Source organism: Eublepharis macularius, chromosome 8 (genome assembly GCF_028583425.1).
Source record: "Eublepharis macularius isolate TG4126 chromosome 8, MPM_Emac_v1.0, whole genome shotgun sequence".
Lineage (NCBI taxonomy): Eukaryota > Metazoa > Chordata > Lepidosauria > Squamata > Eublepharidae > Eublepharis > Eublepharis macularius.
In genome coordinates, this window is record NC_072797.1 from 127,438,000 (window position 1) to 127,456,249 (window position 18,250).

At 43.8% G+C, this 18,250-nt stretch overlaps 1 protein-coding gene across 4 annotated transcripts in view; it reads right to left on the bottom strand.

The window, feature by feature from the left end:
* ZNF462 (zinc finger protein 462) overlaps positions 1-18,250 on the bottom strand; it is a 170,876-nt gene that overhangs the window by 61,717 nt on the left and 90,909 nt on the right. For 2 of the 4 annotated variants that reach the window (XM_054986704.1, XM_054986702.1), the window contains exons 4-6: positions 16,040-16,204; positions 12,978-13,261; positions 4,198-4,316 (exon numbers count right to left, since the gene is read on the bottom strand). In XM_054986704.1, the coding sequence (XP_054842679.1) occupies positions 4,198-4,316; positions 12,978-13,261; positions 16,040-16,204 (568 nt within the window). The remainder of the gene's footprint in view (positions 1-4,197; positions 4,317-12,977; positions 13,262-16,039; positions 16,205-18,250) is intronic. The other 2 variants (XM_054986705.1, XM_054986703.1) reach the window with 2 other exon arrangements.

The window sequence follows — 18,250 nt, forward strand, 5'->3', positions numbered from 1 at the left end:
AATACAGAAAAACATTAGCTGCACGGTAAATATTATTATATTAGCCCAAAAAGAGTGGCAAGAGCTACTGATTTTTTAAAAATCCAATTTATTCCTGGTTTAGGTTCATAAAAGAGATACACTGGACGGGCTCACAAATGGAAAACTGCAAATTATTTAAAAGAATATGTGTTAATGTGGACATGCTGCAAAGTTAAATGAAATTACCAGTGAATAGCAAAAAATGTAGTATAGCAAACCTAACCACATCATGACATAAGGAAAGCCTGATTAGATCTGAAACAAAATCCACTTACAGTGCAATCCTAAGCAGAGTTACACCAGTCTAAGCTCATTGATTTCAATGGCCTTAGACTGGAGTAACTCTTCTTAGGATTGCACTGTTAGTTTAACATTTTCTGTTTCCACCCTTGGTTAACCAATGCTCATGGGCATGTCATAACCAGGGCATGACACTCTCCTCTATGTTTGTACCTAGTACCTGAAGGTCAGAGGTGGTTTCATTTCAGTATCGTAACTAATTGACAGATGTATTCTCCATACATGTATCCAATACTTTTTAAAAAATCTATAGTCGTGGCCAACACCATATCTTGTACAAGTGAACGTTAAGTTCATTAGCTATTGTGTGAAATGGCATTTTAAGATGGGATATAAATATTCAAATTGTTTCAGGTGGGTATTGGTATGCAGTAGAATAGCAGGATTTCAGTCCAGTGACACCTTAGAGACCAACAAGAATTTTAGCGTGTAAGTTTTCAAGAGTCAGAGCCCCCTTCTTCAAACACATGTAGGAATGGAATCTTTATAACCTCGGGGATCTCCATTCCTATTTGTGTCTGAAAAAGGGAGCTTGGACTCTCAAAAGCTTACACGCTAAAATTCTTGTTGGTCTTTAAGGTGTCCCTGGACTCAAATGCAAATATTCAAATAAATCAATCAAACTACTGCTGATCAATTTTGTTGGACTACAGAAGTACTGGCATTATGAGAAAGGAATAAGAATCTCTATAAAACCCCTCTATAATTCATTATTTTATAAACTTCTATCACATCCAGCTGGAGAAAAAAATAGTAGGAGCTCAGATTTACAGTTTAATGAATATGATTCGTGAGAAAGAACAGTAAGTCAGAAAGGGGCCCAAAAACCTGTTGTGTTTAGTGCTATGCACCAAAACACAATTTTAGAGAGAGATTAATATAATGTAAATCACACAACAATTAGAAGTGGAATGTTTTATGTTTAAAAAACAAAAGCTAACATTTTGAAAATCTCAATCACAGATATGACTAACCAACTTTATTGTAGCATAAGCTTTCGAGAACCACAGCTCTGTTCATCAGATGCATGCTATACACTGCATCATGCATCTGACGAAGAGAGCTATAGTTCTCAAAAGTTTATGCCACAATAAAGTTGGTTAGTCATATCTGTGATTGAGATTAGTCTTAAAGGTTTTACTGGACTCTATTATTTTGCAACTACAGACTAACATGGCTAACTCCTCTGGATCTATAACCACAGATATGAGTTTGTTGGCTACAAGTGACCCATTTTCTAAACACTGAAGGTTGTAGAAATGGTTTCTGCACTGGGGGAGAGGGACAAAATTTGACTAATTCAGCACAGTATATTCAGAATAATCTGATGTCAGAATCCAATAAGTCAGAAAAAATTGACAGAAAGCCGATAGACATCTGGGAACGTCACTGAGAGGGGCAAAAAAAAAATATGCTGAAAGTGTTTTGAGAGGTGGAACTATTTCCTCAAGATGAAATCAAAATTGGGAAACAGCACAAAATGTCAGTTTATCAAAGCACTGAAAATCATAACGATCATAAGAATGAGACCCCATTAGGGATGATGCAGCCGTGTAGTGTGGGTGTCGTTCGGCTGGGGCAGGGATATCTTGCTCCTGGGACCTATGTGATGCTGTCACATCCAGTGACGTCATCGTGCACAGATGCGTCTGTCCCACCTCTCGCATCGCTGCGGCGAACTCAGCCAAATGGGCGCCCAGTGAGCCAGCTGTTTGGCCGCACGTGGGCAGCGCAACAGCCCTCCCGAAGGGTGCAGCACAATCACCTGTGCGCTGATAAGGCTGCCAGTTCGTTGGGCGCCCAGCGGGCCAAGCTCACTGCAGTGGCACGGAGGGGGGGCAGCAGTGTCTTGCACCCCTCCAAATTCTGCACCCGGGGTGACTGCCCCTCTGGCCCCCATCATGCCTCTGGGATGATGACAACATGCTCACATGATTCGCTGGCATCAATACAAATTTGGGGGAAAAACTAAAGCAAGGAATCATACGACACTTCTCCCGATTTTACAATCTACCTCTCAAGTAGAATTTCGCTAGCCAAGACCTCTCTATAAGCAAGCAGCTCTCATCAGGTTTCAAAATAAGCACTCAAATTCCCATAGACAAAAATATAGAGCAGGCACCCTCCAAGTTACTCTAAGAACATTACTTAGGACTGCAGGCCAAGATCCTCCATACATCCATGTTGAAGACATCCATCCATGATGCTTGCATTATTGGGAGCTACATCTGAGTACAGATGTTGTCTCTCGGAGCCAAAACAGATGAGACACCTGATGTGTGGAGGGCAGGCGTCAATTTCCCGCAAGGTTCCACGAGAAGAGTAGTGAGAAAGAACCTCTGCCAGGGAGAAGAAGGAGAGAATCCCTCTTCTCCCTGGCAGAGGTTCTTTCTCTAGGTGTCTCGTCTAGTCCACTCAGCGCCCTCTTGCTGTGGCCAGCTCCCCTTGCTCCCCTAAAAGCACTCCGCAGCCAGAGGGAGCCAAGTGTGTGGGCGGTGGCGAGAGGGAGCCGATTGTGCCGGCGGCAGTCAAAGGGAGCTGGCAGCGGCGATCGGCTCCTTGTCCCTCTCACCCCCGCCACCGTGCTCCTTTTGCTCCCCTAAATGCACTTGGCAGCCAGAGGGAGCTGAGCATGCTGGTGGCAGCGAAAAGGACAAGGAGTCTATCGCCACTGCCAGTTCCCTCTGACCGCCATCAGTGCAATCAGCTCCCTCTTGCCACCGCCCGCCCGCTCAGCTCCCTCTGGCAGCTGAGTGCTTTTAGGGGAGCATGGGGAGCTGGCGGCGGCGAGATGGAGCCAAGATGAGAATCCTAGGGGGAAAAAAAAAATCTCTGCCAGAGGTTCTCTCTCACTACACTTCCCGTGGAACCTTGTGGGAAACTGACACGTGTCCTCCCAGTGTCAGGCGTCTCCTCTGTTTTGGCCCTGAGAATGTGCACCCTCCCTTGGTGAGATGGGTGTGCTTAAATATGTGTTCGAAGGATGCGACCAGGCTGGACACACTAAGATCCCTGTACAGTGAAATCTGACTGAACCTGAAGCTTCATTGCCCTGAAAAGTTTCATACTTCCATGACTCAAGGACTGGCTCGCAGATTGTGTGGTGGAAGAGAAAGAAGCCCTGTTAAAAGTTTTTTAGCACCATAAATCGAAAAACAATAGCAGATGCAAAACACAAAGCAGAACAGCACAAGAAAGGTAAGTGGTTCGGGGGTGCTCCAGAAAACACGCTTTCCATCTCTCCAATTTCAAATAAAGTATGGAAGTTTGATGCAGCTGTAACTCTCACTGCAAAGGCTTAACGTGTCCACCTCAGAAACATCTTCCAAATCAAATGGCGCATCCCATGCCTAGACTTTCTTACCTTGTTTTCTGGTGTTTGCCCCAATGCAACTTGATCTGTGCACTCAATTTATATTAATAATAATAACAACATTCGATTTATATACCGCCCTTCAGGATGACTTAATGCCCACTCAGAGCGGTTTGCAAAGTATGTTATTATTATCCCCACAACAATCACCCTGTGAGGTGGGTGGGGCTGAAAGACCTCCAGAGAGCTGTGACTAGCCCAAGGTCACCCAATTTCCAATAATAGGTGCAAGTTCTGAACCCTCCTGCTGCTTTGAACCCCCCCCCCCATCCTGTTTGGTTGCCCAAACTTCAAGTTTAGTTTCACTTAACATAGACCCAAGCACCATGCCAGCATTCTGGGGTCCTGATAACAGTCCACAGATTATGTAAGGCTAAAAATGCACAGTTAAGAACAATCAACTGATAAAATCACAAGCGGACTGATTCATTCAAGCAACAGGCAGGAACAAGGGATAAAACCCAGCAACTGTCTTCACTACAAAATGGAGGAACAGGACTTACCAGCATGTGCTTTGAGGAGGTGAGTTTTCAGCCGGCTGTTGTAGGAGGACTTGAAAGGGCAAAGCTTGCAGCGGAATGGCTTATGATGTCCGTGGTGAGCCTGCATGTGGCGATCCAAACTTGACAAAGGAAAAGCAGCGCAAGGGGGAAAAAGGGGGGATAAACGTGAACCATCATTTCATCTACAACTGGCTGAGAGGAGTGGGGAACAAAAAACACACACACAATGATATCTATCGGTCACAGCTTCTGAGGCTTACACCGGCAGAAATGCTTCTAGCTTAAAGTGTTCACAAATATGAAGGCAGCTGTGGCAGTGGAGCATAGGATGTGTGCCAAATAACAGGCAAACAGACAAATTTGGCTCCTCTTTCACATCCCATGGTCATGACAACAGGGCATGGCACTTGAGTCGAGGATCGTAGAAGAGGCATGTTTGCTCTGGAGATGAGACAGGAGGTTTATGTCAACATTAATCACAGAGCTTTACCCAAAGTTACCTACCAGGTCAAAGCTGGTTGGTGTGTAAACAGCATGTATAAACAAGCTACTCCGACAGTGCAATCCTAAACAGAGCTACAACCTTCTAAGGCTACTGATGTCAAAAGGACTTAGGAATAATGTTTCTCTGTTTAGAATAGCAATGCCGGTTGATCCTATGGAGCTGGAACAAAGCACCCTCCAAAAGACTGAAAAAGATTGCCTCTAAACTGAATGGCTCCAAGAAATTTAATGCAAACTCGAAATATTTTTTCCAGAGCCATTTCACAAAGGTGTGCAAAATAAATCACTTGTAAGTGCAAACTGGGAGACTCGAACACTTGTCAGAGAAAACAAACAGTGATGACTTGCAATTCTGAAAAGCAGTAAGATTGCAATTCTAAATTTCAATCCAGGTATGCCCGCAGTACGTTAATACGAGAAAGAAAAGTAGCCCATCTCTGAGTTTTCATAGTTGATCTCTGTGTAAATATGTAATAACTTCAAGCGCTTTCATTTTTATCTGGATTTGCCGTTGTTCATTGATTTTAATGTTTATCAGCCAAAATGAGAGTTCTGCCAATGGCTGAGAAGTTCCTGCTTTCTAGTAGGAAAAAAGATTGGGCTCATCTAAAAAAAAAGGAGGAGACCACACTTTCCTTGTGCAATCAAATTAAAACCCAATTAACAGCAGGGCCATTCTCATGACACTTCCCTTTAAAGGGACTTAAAAAAAAAACTTTAAACCTATGAGATGCCATGGGGAAATTATTGCTATCCAAGCAAAATCAGCCATGTAAAAAGGGGGAAAAATGCCTTTCCCTTTTTATACCAGGGTCCAGTATTTGGTTTCCAGTCATCAGGGCTTTTTTTCAGTTGGAATGCGGTGGAACGGAGTTCCGGAACCTCTTGAAAATGGTCACATGGCTGGTGGCCCCGCCCCCGATCTCCAGACAAAGGGGAGTTTAGATTGCCCTCCACGCCACTGAGCAGTGCGGAGGGCAATCTCATCTCCCCTCTGTTTGGTGATCAGGGGGCGGGGCCACCAGCCACGTGACCATTTTTGCCGAGGGTGATTTAAACTTTTAAAAACTCACCCCTTGTTCCAGCTGACCCAAAGTGACATCATTGGTCCTGGGAGCATGCGCACACATGTGGTACCAGGGACACCACCTTCCGCCAAGAGTTGCCCCCTGTGCTGGCAAGCCACTAAATTCCACCACCTCTTTTCCTAGAAAAAAGCCCTGCCAATCATACCAAGGAAGATGTCTTCTAGGACACCCTTGGGTTTGGTTCCAGTCATCTGGTACTGTGCTTTTGAAGAAAGAGGCTGCACTACAACAGTATTGCATAATGGTCAGAGGGTCAAACTTGGATCTGGGAGACCCCAATTTCGAATCCCTGCTCTGCCACGGAAGCTTATTGAGTGACCTTAGACAAGTTACATACTCTCAGCCTACCTTACCTCAAAGGGTTGTTGTGAGGATAAAATGGAGAACGGGAGAATGTTCGGGGAGAAAAGTGGGGCATAAATGAAGTAAAAACTAAACTATCAACGTTAACAGCAGTTGATGTATTAACAAAGTAGGGAGACTTGCTCCCTTGGCTTACAGCCAAACCCTGTTGTTAGCAACACATATTCTCCATTTTCCTTTACACTCCTATTGAAACATTTTGTATTCTTAAAAAAAAAAGATTATTGTGGATACCATCTTCAAATTGCTCATTACTTCATTCAGATTACTCTGGAATGTTTTAGGACTGCGGCCTCTTAAGACTCCCACTGCAAAATTACTCCAAGTTTCTCTCGGTGTTTTCATTTTCTCCATAGTTTGCTAGGTTACTTGATTTCACTGTCGGAGAACTGGAAACACTGGAGTTTTCCCAGAAAACTTTTCAATGAAGGCAGACACAAGTTATTAAATTTCTGCTTTTTTAGCTCTTTCTTGTCTCTGAGAACTAAATGAAAAAAAGATGCTCTGAAGGTCTAGGATTGAAAGGGAATATCTGCTCTTGTCTCGGCAATAATTCGTCAACTGACTGAAAAATCATACAGACAAAATATATCACTAATGTGTCGCATGTGGAAATATCTTCAGGCAATAAATAACAGGATCATAGCCTCAACTTGTTGCAAAAAAGTTAGAGAAGATTCTGTAACAAGATACGCTAAAATATTATTAATTGTACCTCTAAAATATAAACGGATGTGTTTTCTGTACACTTCCTACCCTAACTTGGAGAGATAGCTGATATTTGGAAGGAGCAGCTATTCTAAAAACGATTTGACAACTCTTTCTTAAAAGTTAATTAAGAATCTAAGCGCATCCCACTCGCAATCCTGAACTTTGGATAAAATTTAAGAAGCTTTAAAAAAAATACAAATGCAATCATATTTCTGTCACTCTGCTAATGTAGCCCCCTAGTGGTTCTCCATGTTTCTCTTCAGGAAAAGATGAGAAAAATGGATCTTGTTCCAGGAATGTAAGCCAGTAGGAAAGGGGGGGAGAGACTCAAAGTTGTGAAAACATGTTTCTGGCTGAGAAAAAAACTACTGAGATTTAAGATATTTACAGAAGGAAGACTGGCGATATAATCCTCCCCATAGCCAAGTCAGAGGGGAAAATGTACGCCCAGCTCGACACCTTATAAGCTCTCTACAAACCAAACAAAGCATGTATTCCTAAAGCTACGCTGATGGTAGCAAGGTTTCCTTTGGAAACAAATTCTGTGGTCTCCTAATAGTATTGGAAAAGAAGCCGTTTGTACAAATAAGCTCTCTCTCTATAATCCAGGACATCATAGCTAAATCAGCAAAACCACCTGAAAGAAAAAGGAGTTTTATGTGTTTGTCTTTTGCTAGTGTGGTTTGCTGGACCCACGTAGAGGACTTCTGATCACCTTGATGTACAGTTAAAAGCTCACATGGTTTATATCAACCCCACAGCAAACATCTCTGCTATTCTAAAGCAAAACTGGACAATAGAAATTGGCTGTTGGCCCAATTGCCTGCTCTTAACGCTCCTAATTCCCCATAAGGGGTAAGGTTGCCATCTGATGGGGAAAAGTGTCCCATCTGCAGCTTGCATCTGTAGGCCAGTTTCCAGATTTATGTAGCATGTGTGTGAAATCTCTTCTTCAGGGAACGCAGCATCATTTTCATGCTTGACTTGCATAACCATATATGTCCTCCAAGGACTCGCACTGTTGATCTCAGCCCTGGCTTCTCCTTTCACACACTGCTACAAGAGGCAGAAGAATACCTGCATATCTTTATTCTGAAGCGGCTTCCCCCTTCCCCGCTGGCTTTGTTAAGTCAAGTAAGGCAACCTGCCAGCTCTTTCATCTGACAACAAACAGCGAGCATAAGACCTGCCCACTTGATGTGCCAGCATCAGCCACCGAAGGGGAAGAGCCCTGTTTCTAGCAACTTCTAGCAACTGCCACGTTCTGCCTCCTGATCTGCCCTGGCTCTTCTCCCTAACCCCACCCACGGCCAGCCTCACAGATATTTGTTTCAACATCTCTGAAATACTACTGGCTTTCAACCACTGAAGATTCCTGAGGCAGCAGAATGGACAGATATCTTGCCCCAAAGCTCAATTCTCTTGACTTTTGGTGTATAACCTCCTTAGAAGATGGAATAGCACCAGTCAGGCAGTGTCACCAAACAACAGAAGATGTTGTATATGGGCACTGCCTATAGATGTAGATGTTGTTGGTTTTTTTAAAAAATCCTCTAATGTTTATATTAACCCCACTTCCCCCATCCTTTAGTTAAATAAAGCCAAGCTCCTTTATACCTGTGTATATGAGGGACCTAAACTGAAAGTTAAGGTTTCTGGATCGAGGTTTCGATTAACTAGAAACTGAGCGGGGACTACACACTATTTGCTAACTTGTAAGTAGAGATGGGCACGAACAGAAAAAAACCCGAACATGATGTTCATTGTTCGTTGCCATCCATGAACAGGGACTCACGAACAACCATGAACATGGCCCTGTTCATGAACATGTTCATGGTTGGCTGTTCATGGGGGCCAGCAGGCTCTCCTCCAGCCATCATCTAAGTTTGGTCAAGATCCCTACTGCACCACTCCCAGAAACCTGACCTGAACTGGCAGCAGGAAAGGCACCAATAATAAATAATAGCTTGGCCCAGAGCCTGGCAGCAGCCCTGGAACTTGAAAGGGTAGATCCCTATCCCACCACACACAAAGAAAATTCAAGCTCCAATGCACTCTATCAAAATGCCAAAAGCAACTGTCTCTCCCTCTCCACTGTCAGCAAACTAAGCCAGAGCTGGGAGCCCCTCTCCCCTCTGCTCTTTGCTTCCTTGTAACAAATTTGGAGCTGCACACTTGAAAGGAAGACCTGCCTATCAAGCTAATTGGGCTTAGATTGGGGTTTCCGGGGCAACAGCAGGAGTTCAGACAGAGTTCAGACAATCCCTGCCTAAGTTGCCAAGGGAATTGATTGCACGTGCCAAACTCTCTGACTTGACGAACAGCAACGAACAAGGCTTGCAATGACCACCTTTTCGTTTACAATGGGGCCTCATGAACAGCAGATTGGGCTGTTCGTGGCTTTCTTTTGTTCGCATTGCTCTTCGTGCCCATCTCTACTTGTAAGAGGCAAGACAAGTGGGACTAGCCCAATCTCATCAGATCTCAGAAGCTAATTGGAGTTGGATGGGGGGATCACCAAATAAGATTGAACAAGGCAACAGAGGAAGGCAATGGCAAACCACCTCTGCTTCTCACTTGCTTTGAAGGCCCCTTGCCAGGGTCTCCATAAATTGGTTGTGACTTGGAGGCACATACATATCTAAGAGGCACTATGCACTAAACAAACCCCTAACATTATTCTCTCCCATGACCCCACTTCCTATAGTTCTCCCACAGTAGTAGTAATAGTAGTAGTAGTAGTAGTAGTAAGCCTGTAGTGCCCATTTTAACAACAACAACATTCGATTTATATATCGTCCTTCAGGACAACTTAACACCCAATCAGGTGTTATTATTATCCCCACAACAAGTGTGTTATTATTATCCCCACAACAATCACCCTGTGAGATGGGTGGGACTGAGAGAGCTCCGAAGAGCCATGACTGACTCAAGGTCACCCAGCTGGCTTCAAGAGGAAGAGTGGGGAATCAAACCTGGTTCTCTAGATTAGAGTCCTATTGTACTATACCAAACTGGCTGTCATAGGAGGATTGGTGGGGTTACCTCCCTTTCATTTAACATCTTTTTGACACCACTGTTTTAGGTAACTTAAGAGAATTATAAATTGATGCAGATTTCCCCATGCCCTTAAATTCAATGTGAGTCTCCCATTCACTCTGGGCCAGTGAAACCCATCATAAATAGCATCCTTGCTTATATAAACCAGTGGCCCCATACAATGTAATAAATGAAGTCACAACATGGGCTCCCTTGGATGTTCAAAAGAAGCATTGAGAGAGAAAGCACAAAAGGAGTTTTTGTCTCTGCATGCTTCCAGGTCTCAACTGAATGGGGACAATATGTATTTGTCTGGCGGGGAGATCTATAATGTCTATGAGATGAAACTATAATGGACCATCTCCTGTTAGGAAAAAAAAAAGGAATCCAAGTATTCCCTCCTTATATTTCCTTATTTAGTCCTATATCCAGTGGACCACAGAACTATGGTGGATAATGTTCTCCTGAGAGCGACAGACAGATTGGTGGGCACGGAGCCAGTAGCATGCTTTTGAAGAGATCCACCACTGATGAGTCAATGGTGGTATTGTGTGTGAGCGGAGCAGAGAGGAGAAAGGCTCAAATTCGGTGGGGATGAGGTAGTTAAGGGCATCTACTTCAAAGTGAGAATAGTCCTACATTTTCGTCAGTGAACATCTTTTTTTACAATGAGTGATCTACAATGAACAATCTATCAAGTAGGAATGACAGAAGGTTGGGTGTTACGCACATATCTGTATTAAGAAAATAAGACAATCTGGCAATCCTAGTCATACTTCCTGAACTGGAGAACAAGCACCGCTGAACTCACCGTGACTTATTTCCAGGTAAGGATGCATGAAAGCATACACCAATAAGACTGTTGTTGTACAAAGTCATTGCCATCATAATTTTACAGCGAAAGCCACAATTCAGCACAAATGTTCCTGACACTATGATGGATTGTGGCCAATGGCTCGTGTTGTCTTCCACTCAGATTATTAACTTCTTATTTCTGTGACCAACACAGTTAACAACTTTGTACCATATGTAAGGGCAATGTAAACCAACTGTGAAAACCAGAGCAATCACACAGATTTATACACTAAGAATTAACTAGCAGATGATGAACCATGCCTTCCACACATGATGCACAGCTGCTAATGATTCGCTCATCTCTTGAATCAAAATACGGTCCCTTTTTCAGATTTACAGTTCATTCATACGGGGATGCTGGCCACCATACGTATGTGTGCTTGCCTTGTTTGATAGGAGCAACAGGTAGATTCTTAGCTTCAGAACATCCAAATTATAACCCTGAAAAATTAGGGTCTCACATAGTGTATACAGATCTGCACGTCGCCCTTTCATACAAAATGGCCACAATGTATATCAGAACTGCCGTTAGTGCACATGGTTGATATACATGGTTGGCCAGCTCCTGGGATGCGTGGTGATAACATCTGAAAAGGTTTATGAACACAATACTATGCATGCTTATTCAACTTCGTAGTTAGTATACTGATGGTGAAATCCTAAGCAGAGTTACTCCAGTCTAAGCCCATTGATTTCCATTAGACTTGTGTACCTCCACTTAGGATTTCACGGTTTGACTTTGCATTTTAGGATGGCAGTTCCTATCATTTTTGTAATGATAATCATTTTAAAATGAAGGTGCCCAATGGGTTGGGTGAACAGCTACAGCTGAATGGTGATTATGTTCTAGCCTCTGATGCGAAACGACGTTTCTTAAAAACTGCACCTCCATCATTCGGCCACAGTGTTCAAGTCTGTTTACAATTCAAAACATCTGCCGACCATGTCTACTATATTATCTACTAGGAGTGGTTCGTCAGGGTATCAAGCACATGGTTGCCAATACATTCGATCTGCCAACACCTTCGATCATCTGACAGAACCAGGACTTTCTCCATGCCCACTGAGCAACAGACCCTTCTGCCAACTAACTGTAATTTGGAATTCATTATATATAGCTTTAGCTTAGAATCTCTTGAGTTCTGGAGGATTAAAAAACATTGTCATGGTTCTCACGACACGAGAGGGCTACTGGAAAAACCAAGTTTCATCCACCTCTGTTGTCTGTGAGCTGAAGTCTGTAGTGGCCATTTTAACAACAACATTCGATTTATATACTGCCCTTCAGGACAACTTAATGCCACAGTCAGAGCGGTTTACAAAGTGTGTTATTATTATCCACACAACAATCACTCTGTGAGGTGGGTGGGGCTGAGAGAGATCCCTGAAAGAGCTGTAACTGACCCAATGTCACCCAGCTGCCTTCAAGCGGAGGAGGGGGGAATCAAACCCGGCTCTTCAGATTAGAGTCCTGCCACTCTTAACCACAACACCAAACTGGCTCTTTTAACATCAGTACATCAAAAAACATTAACATTCAGGGCTCATTTCGAGGGGGAATGCGCAGGAACGCAGTTCCGGCAGTTTCCCAAAGACGTCACATGTCAGGTGGCCCCGCCCACCTGACTCTTAGCCATTTTGGGCCCGTTTCAGCCCGGATTGGGGCCGAAATGGCCCGGATCGGGCCTCTGATGGGTGATGGACCACTCTCCCACTCAGTAGCGGCTCGATCCTGACCATTTTGGGGCCCTTTTCGGCCATTTTCAGCCCCTTTTTGCCATTTCGGCCCTGAATGGCCAGGGTTGGGTTCAAAACAGCCAGGATAGGAGATGTCAGGGGGTGTGGCATATGCAAATCAGTTATGGCAATGACACACTCCCGGTGATGGCAAGGGGCGTGGCATATGCAGATGGTTTATGCTAATGAGTTATGCTAATGAGTTCCTCCAGCTCTTTTTCAACAAAATGACCCCTGTTAACATTGATGTTTAACTGTATTTCTTAGCACACAGGGTTGGATCCTACCAACCTTTTCCACTCGATCTCCCCCAATCCCTCTCCTCACTGCTGCTCGAGTCCCATCTGGCTTTGGTCTATTTGAGTACGGGTACAAGCTTTTCAGTGGTCACAAGAAACTTTTCCTTCCTCTTTTGCCAGCAGAAAACCTGGTAGGATTCAAACCTTGGTAAGCGTAACCGAATGGTAAGTAATATCCACTTACTTGTGCCTGAAAGCAGAGACAAAGGAACAATACTGGCAGCTGTACTTGTCTTCACGAGTAAACATGGCCAATGCCAAGTGACTTCTCTCGTGCGATCGTAGACCCTGCATAGACATCAAAACCCGGTCACACTGGCTGCAGTGGTAGCCACCAGGTCTGGTTTCATCTTCCAGTGATGGTCTGGATTCAGCGTCGGCAAGTTCCACAGCGGCAACATTGCCAGGGTCTTTGGATCCCTCAATACCCTCCAAGAAAGCTGCATGGGAAGGATCTTCAGCTTCCTGCTAAAAGACACACATCCCCCCAAAGCCATCAATTCTCTCTCCCTTCTGCCCTGTTGTTACCTTTAAATCTATGGCAGCCTAATTTATTCCCCCTCTAATAGCGGCATCTCTACAATTCCAGATATAAGCAGATTCTGAAACTATCCCTACAATCGGGAAGATGTATTGTCGAAGGCTTTCACGGCCGGAGAACGATGGTTGTTGTGGGTTTTCCGGGCTGTATTGCCGTGGTCTTGGCATTGTAGTTCCTGACGTTTCGCCAGCAGCTGTGGCTGGCATCTTCAGAGGTGTAGAGGCTACACCTCTGAAGATGCCAGCCACAGCTGCTGACGAAACGTCAGGAACTACAATGCCAAGACCACGGCAATACAGCCCGGAAAACCTACAACAACCAATCAGGAAGATGTCGCTCAAGGAAATATATAGCCTGACTGCATTGGTACCAAGGTAAAGAGCATTGCTTGAATGTGTCGTTTTTCAAGACTGATTTTTTTTTTTAATCCCAATGGCTCACTTCCTTAGGTAGAGCCAGCAAGTATTCTAAGACACGCCATTTTCTTTATGACGGGTGATCTACAAAGCTTGCTCTCTGTCCTTAAGCTCACCAACAAAACTGGCACAGAACATTTGCCCCACATTCGTTGAAAATCCTTCCGTTTTGTAAAGCATTAGCAATATATTTTTCTAGTTGTCGACATCAGCAACTATACATCTAGTATCTAAGTTTTCCCAGTTAAGTAATAAACGTTGTTGGCAAGATCACATAATGGGGTAAAGAGGAAAACACTAAAAACAGCCCAATATAAAATTCCCTTCTCAAGTTTAACAGTTTAAATCTTCCTATATTCAGATTCCTGTTGAGTTAATTTGTAGGAGCTAGCTAATTTGTGTTCCTGGCATGAAGTTTTAAGAATTGTTAACAACATCTTTCCACTAGAAACACACACAAAACTTAGTCCTAGATGACAAAGTTCAAAAGGATCATCAGGAATCTGACTCTGAAATTATCACATTTGAAGATTGAGAAATCTTACACGCTAGCATGCTTCCAGTCCCTCATTTATAACCGAGTACACACACCAGAATTCTTCCTGCCAAACTTTAAAAGCGCTCAATTGCTCGTGAAGGAATATAATCACTACTAGCCCCCATAACTTTGTGACACCGCCCCCACCCACCCCCTGGCATGGTGCAGCTTGCATCACAGTTAATCAAATGAATTCTGGGAACTGAATAAATTCTGAGAATGGAAGAGGCACATAGAACTGTGCATACTCTGCTCGGAAAAATCCAATCTCAACAGTTAGTACAGATCTGGAAGCAAGAAAAGCTGAACTATGCATAAATTATAAAAACTAAGCAAATGGGTGTACTTTCTCTTATTTTTGTATCATTAGTTCTGCCACTCGTGCTATTTTGCACATTTCTTTTCTGCTTCAACTTGGGGGTGGGGGGCGCTATGCAAGCCACTTTTACTACTGGAAACCTTATTCACCGACTCCTGTGGTTTCTGATATTCCATTAACCACTGCCTACCCACCATCATATCTTCACACCCACTAAGGACCAGAAAGAGAGAAAGCTGATTCTGTGGCATACACCCAAACCTGGATACACACTTTATGTAACCGTATTAACTGCATGTTAGAATGCAAGGCACAAAAGTACACTCATTTTAATATGCACTTCTGTACTCCTTATCTGAAGAGATTAAAGAAAGACGCGTAACAGGAACTCAGAACAGGGCTGCACTTGGGCTCGATCCGGAGACTTCAACGGGTCCAGAATGCTGCTGCGCGTGTCCTAACTGGAGCTTTGTGTAGGACACACATTACGCCTGTCTTGCAGCAGCTTCACTGGCTCCCAGTAGAATTCCGGATCCAGTTCAAAGTGTTGGTTCTGACCTATAAAGCCCTAAACGGACTGAGACCAGCATACCTAAGGGACCGTCTCTCCCCGTATGTGCCCCAAAAAGCGCTTAATTCAACCGGAAAACATCTACTGGTGGTCCCTGGCTCTTGGGAGGCTTGGCTGGCATCTACCAGGGCCAGGGCCTTTTCAGTCCTGGCCCCAACCTGGTGGAACTCTCTGTCTGAGGACACTCGGGCCCACCATGATCTTGTAGCATTTAGCTGGGCCTGTAAGACAGAGATGTTCTCCCAGGCATATGGTGGAGGCTAATTTTAGTCCATCAGTGCTGAGCCTTCCACTGGTCTCCTTCTATGAGGGGCTATGGAGGGTCCACTGCTGGCTGCCCCGAAAAGGGGTACAGTAATCTATCTGTCTGCTATTACCTCCCTTTTTTGTATGCTGACAGGCAGGAGCGCAGGCCTGCCCGCCTTGGAATGGTTTTATTGATTGGTGTTTTTATGCTGTGTTTACTGTTTTTAAGTTGTATTTTAATCAATGTTGTACCTCGCCCTGAGCCCGAGAGAGGGGGGGGCGGGTTAAAAATATAATAAATAAATAAATGCTCCCTGACTATCAAGAAAACAGCTCAACCTCAGTGAAATCAATGGGCCGTAACAGAAGTAACTCTGCATAGGGTTACACTGTACACCTTTTGGTCTCACTGCATCTCCATGCATCAAGGAAAAGAAAGTGAAATGCAACTTTAAAAAAAAAAAGTAAGGAGATACTGTTATTCTTGTTTGATATGGTTAGCTGTAGTAACGTGTTGCCTGATCCTGGAATTAAATGACAAAAATGGCTCATCTCTCCTACCCCAGGCAACCGTACCTTTAAATCCCAAACAAACTCATTCTTAAACTCACTCACCTTGACTGCAGCAGATACTGAGGAGCCATTCCCATACTGGACGTGCTTACGGAGATGGTTGCAAATGGCTCGAAGAGTTGGATGAACTTCCACACAAAATTTACATTTGTATCCCACAACCTTTCTCTCTTTAAGCTTTGAAACTTCTTCCAAGCTACCAAATGGCTGCAAGGCAACACAATATAAGAAATTTAAATTTGTTCCCAGAAAGGCTTGTTGCAGTTTTAAATAATCAGGTCACAAGATTGCAGTGTAAAAAAAAAAAGAAGCAATAATATTAGAGCTACAATACGTAATTCACTGTAAAGGCCGCTGTTGGAAGATGCCTAAATGATTGCATAGTACAATCCTAAGCAGGTTTACTCATCAGTAAGTCCTTTTGTATTCACAAAGACTTACTCCCAGGCACGGCTTTTTTTCAGCTGGAACGCAGTGGAACAGAGTTCCGGCACCTCTTGAAAATGGTCACATGGCCAGTGGCCCCACCCCCTGATCTCCAGACAGGAGTTTAGATTGCCCTCCACGCCACTCGGCAATCTAAACTCCCCTCTGTCTGGAGATCGGGGGGGGGGCACTGACCATGTGACCATTTTTGCCGAGGGTGATTTAAACTTTAAAAAACTGCCCCCTTGTTCCAGCTGACCCAAAGTGATGTCATTGTGCGGTCCTGGGAGCGTGCGCACACTTTGCGCGCCCGCGTGTCATACCGGAGGCACCACCTCCTGCCAGGAGTTGCCCCCTGTGCTGGCAAACCCTGAGCTCCACCACCTCTTTTCCCAGAAAAAAAGCCCTGCTTCCAGGTAAATATGTACAGGACTGCAGCCATGCAGCATACATCTAAGTGACTCCCAGTGCAATCCTAAGCAGTTACTCCAGTCTAAGCCCATTGATTTTAATGGACTCAGATGGGAGTAACTCTGCTTAGGATTGCACTGTTCAATGGGCTCAGAAGCGTGCAACTGTGCTTAGGAGTGCACAGTTAGTGCCGTGTTAAAATAGTGCCCCAATCTCTCATACCACAATTCAAGTTAGCTTCTATCTGGTAACACCAAAATATCTATCACGCGTGCAGGTACACTTTCATTTTTCCATTGAACTGACTTCCCTTGAAACAAGCTTGTGCTACAAACAATTTAACTTCTGTGGCTTTCCACAGGCAAATCTGAGAATTGTAGTATGTGCATGAATGCAGCACATGCTGTAAATAAGGAGAATTCTCAGCACCTTTCCCCAATTAAATTTTCCAAGGCTCCTTAGGCAAAGCCTTATGTTCGTAGCAAGTATCCACTCTTCTTGGAAGTACTGAGAAGTATCTATACTACATACAAGAGTTCTTATTCCTGCAAAAGGAAACTGATTTTAACTAAAGGAAATACCCATAAAACTCTCTGAGAAGATGATCTCTGTAAAAATAGCACATGTGTGTCCTTTGCATCTGACTGCTGCAAGGACCTGTCGTAAACATTTAGTAGTACAGAGGACATGAGGTGTCAAATTTCCTTTCTTTCTTTCTTTCTTTCTTTCTTTCTTTCTTTCTTTCTTTCTTTCTTTCTTTCTTTCTTTCTTTCTTTCTTTCTTTCTTTCTTTCTTTTTCGTTTGTTCGTTCGTCCATTCGTTCAAAACCATGCTTCAAAACCAGGTCCAATTGCATTTGTCCAAGGTTGGTTGAAAACTGTTCTCTAGGCAGTCAGTCTAGTTCTGGGCATTCTAACGGGGACCTGGGACCCGGAAGTCAAAACTACCCCATCTTGACCTCTGTGACCTTTCCTAACTCTGATCATTCCTCACCTTTACCATTATGCCACAGAACTGTCTCTCCTATATTTGGATCCCAACAATATGAGAACCAGTCGGACCTTCAAACTTCAACCAAGATCCTATTTGAGAATGACACGCCTAGCAAACCAAATTTGCAACTAAAATCAGTTGCTCTTGATCCATCAAGATACATTTACTGTGTTCTTCTTATTCTCTGGGACCAACAAGATGGCAGCCTCCAAACACAAAACAAAAGGTGGTTAAAAACCTATTTGTTTTTCACATTTAGGCAATTCAGTTTTAAACAGTGATTCCTACACCAAGGAGTTGTTCCAGTATGAAATCAATACAAGAAGGAAGTATTTGATCTGTTGCTCCAAGGAACATGTTCTAAATCCACTGACTTCAAAGGATTTGAAAAGGCTACTGTATGATTATGATGCCACCATGAGC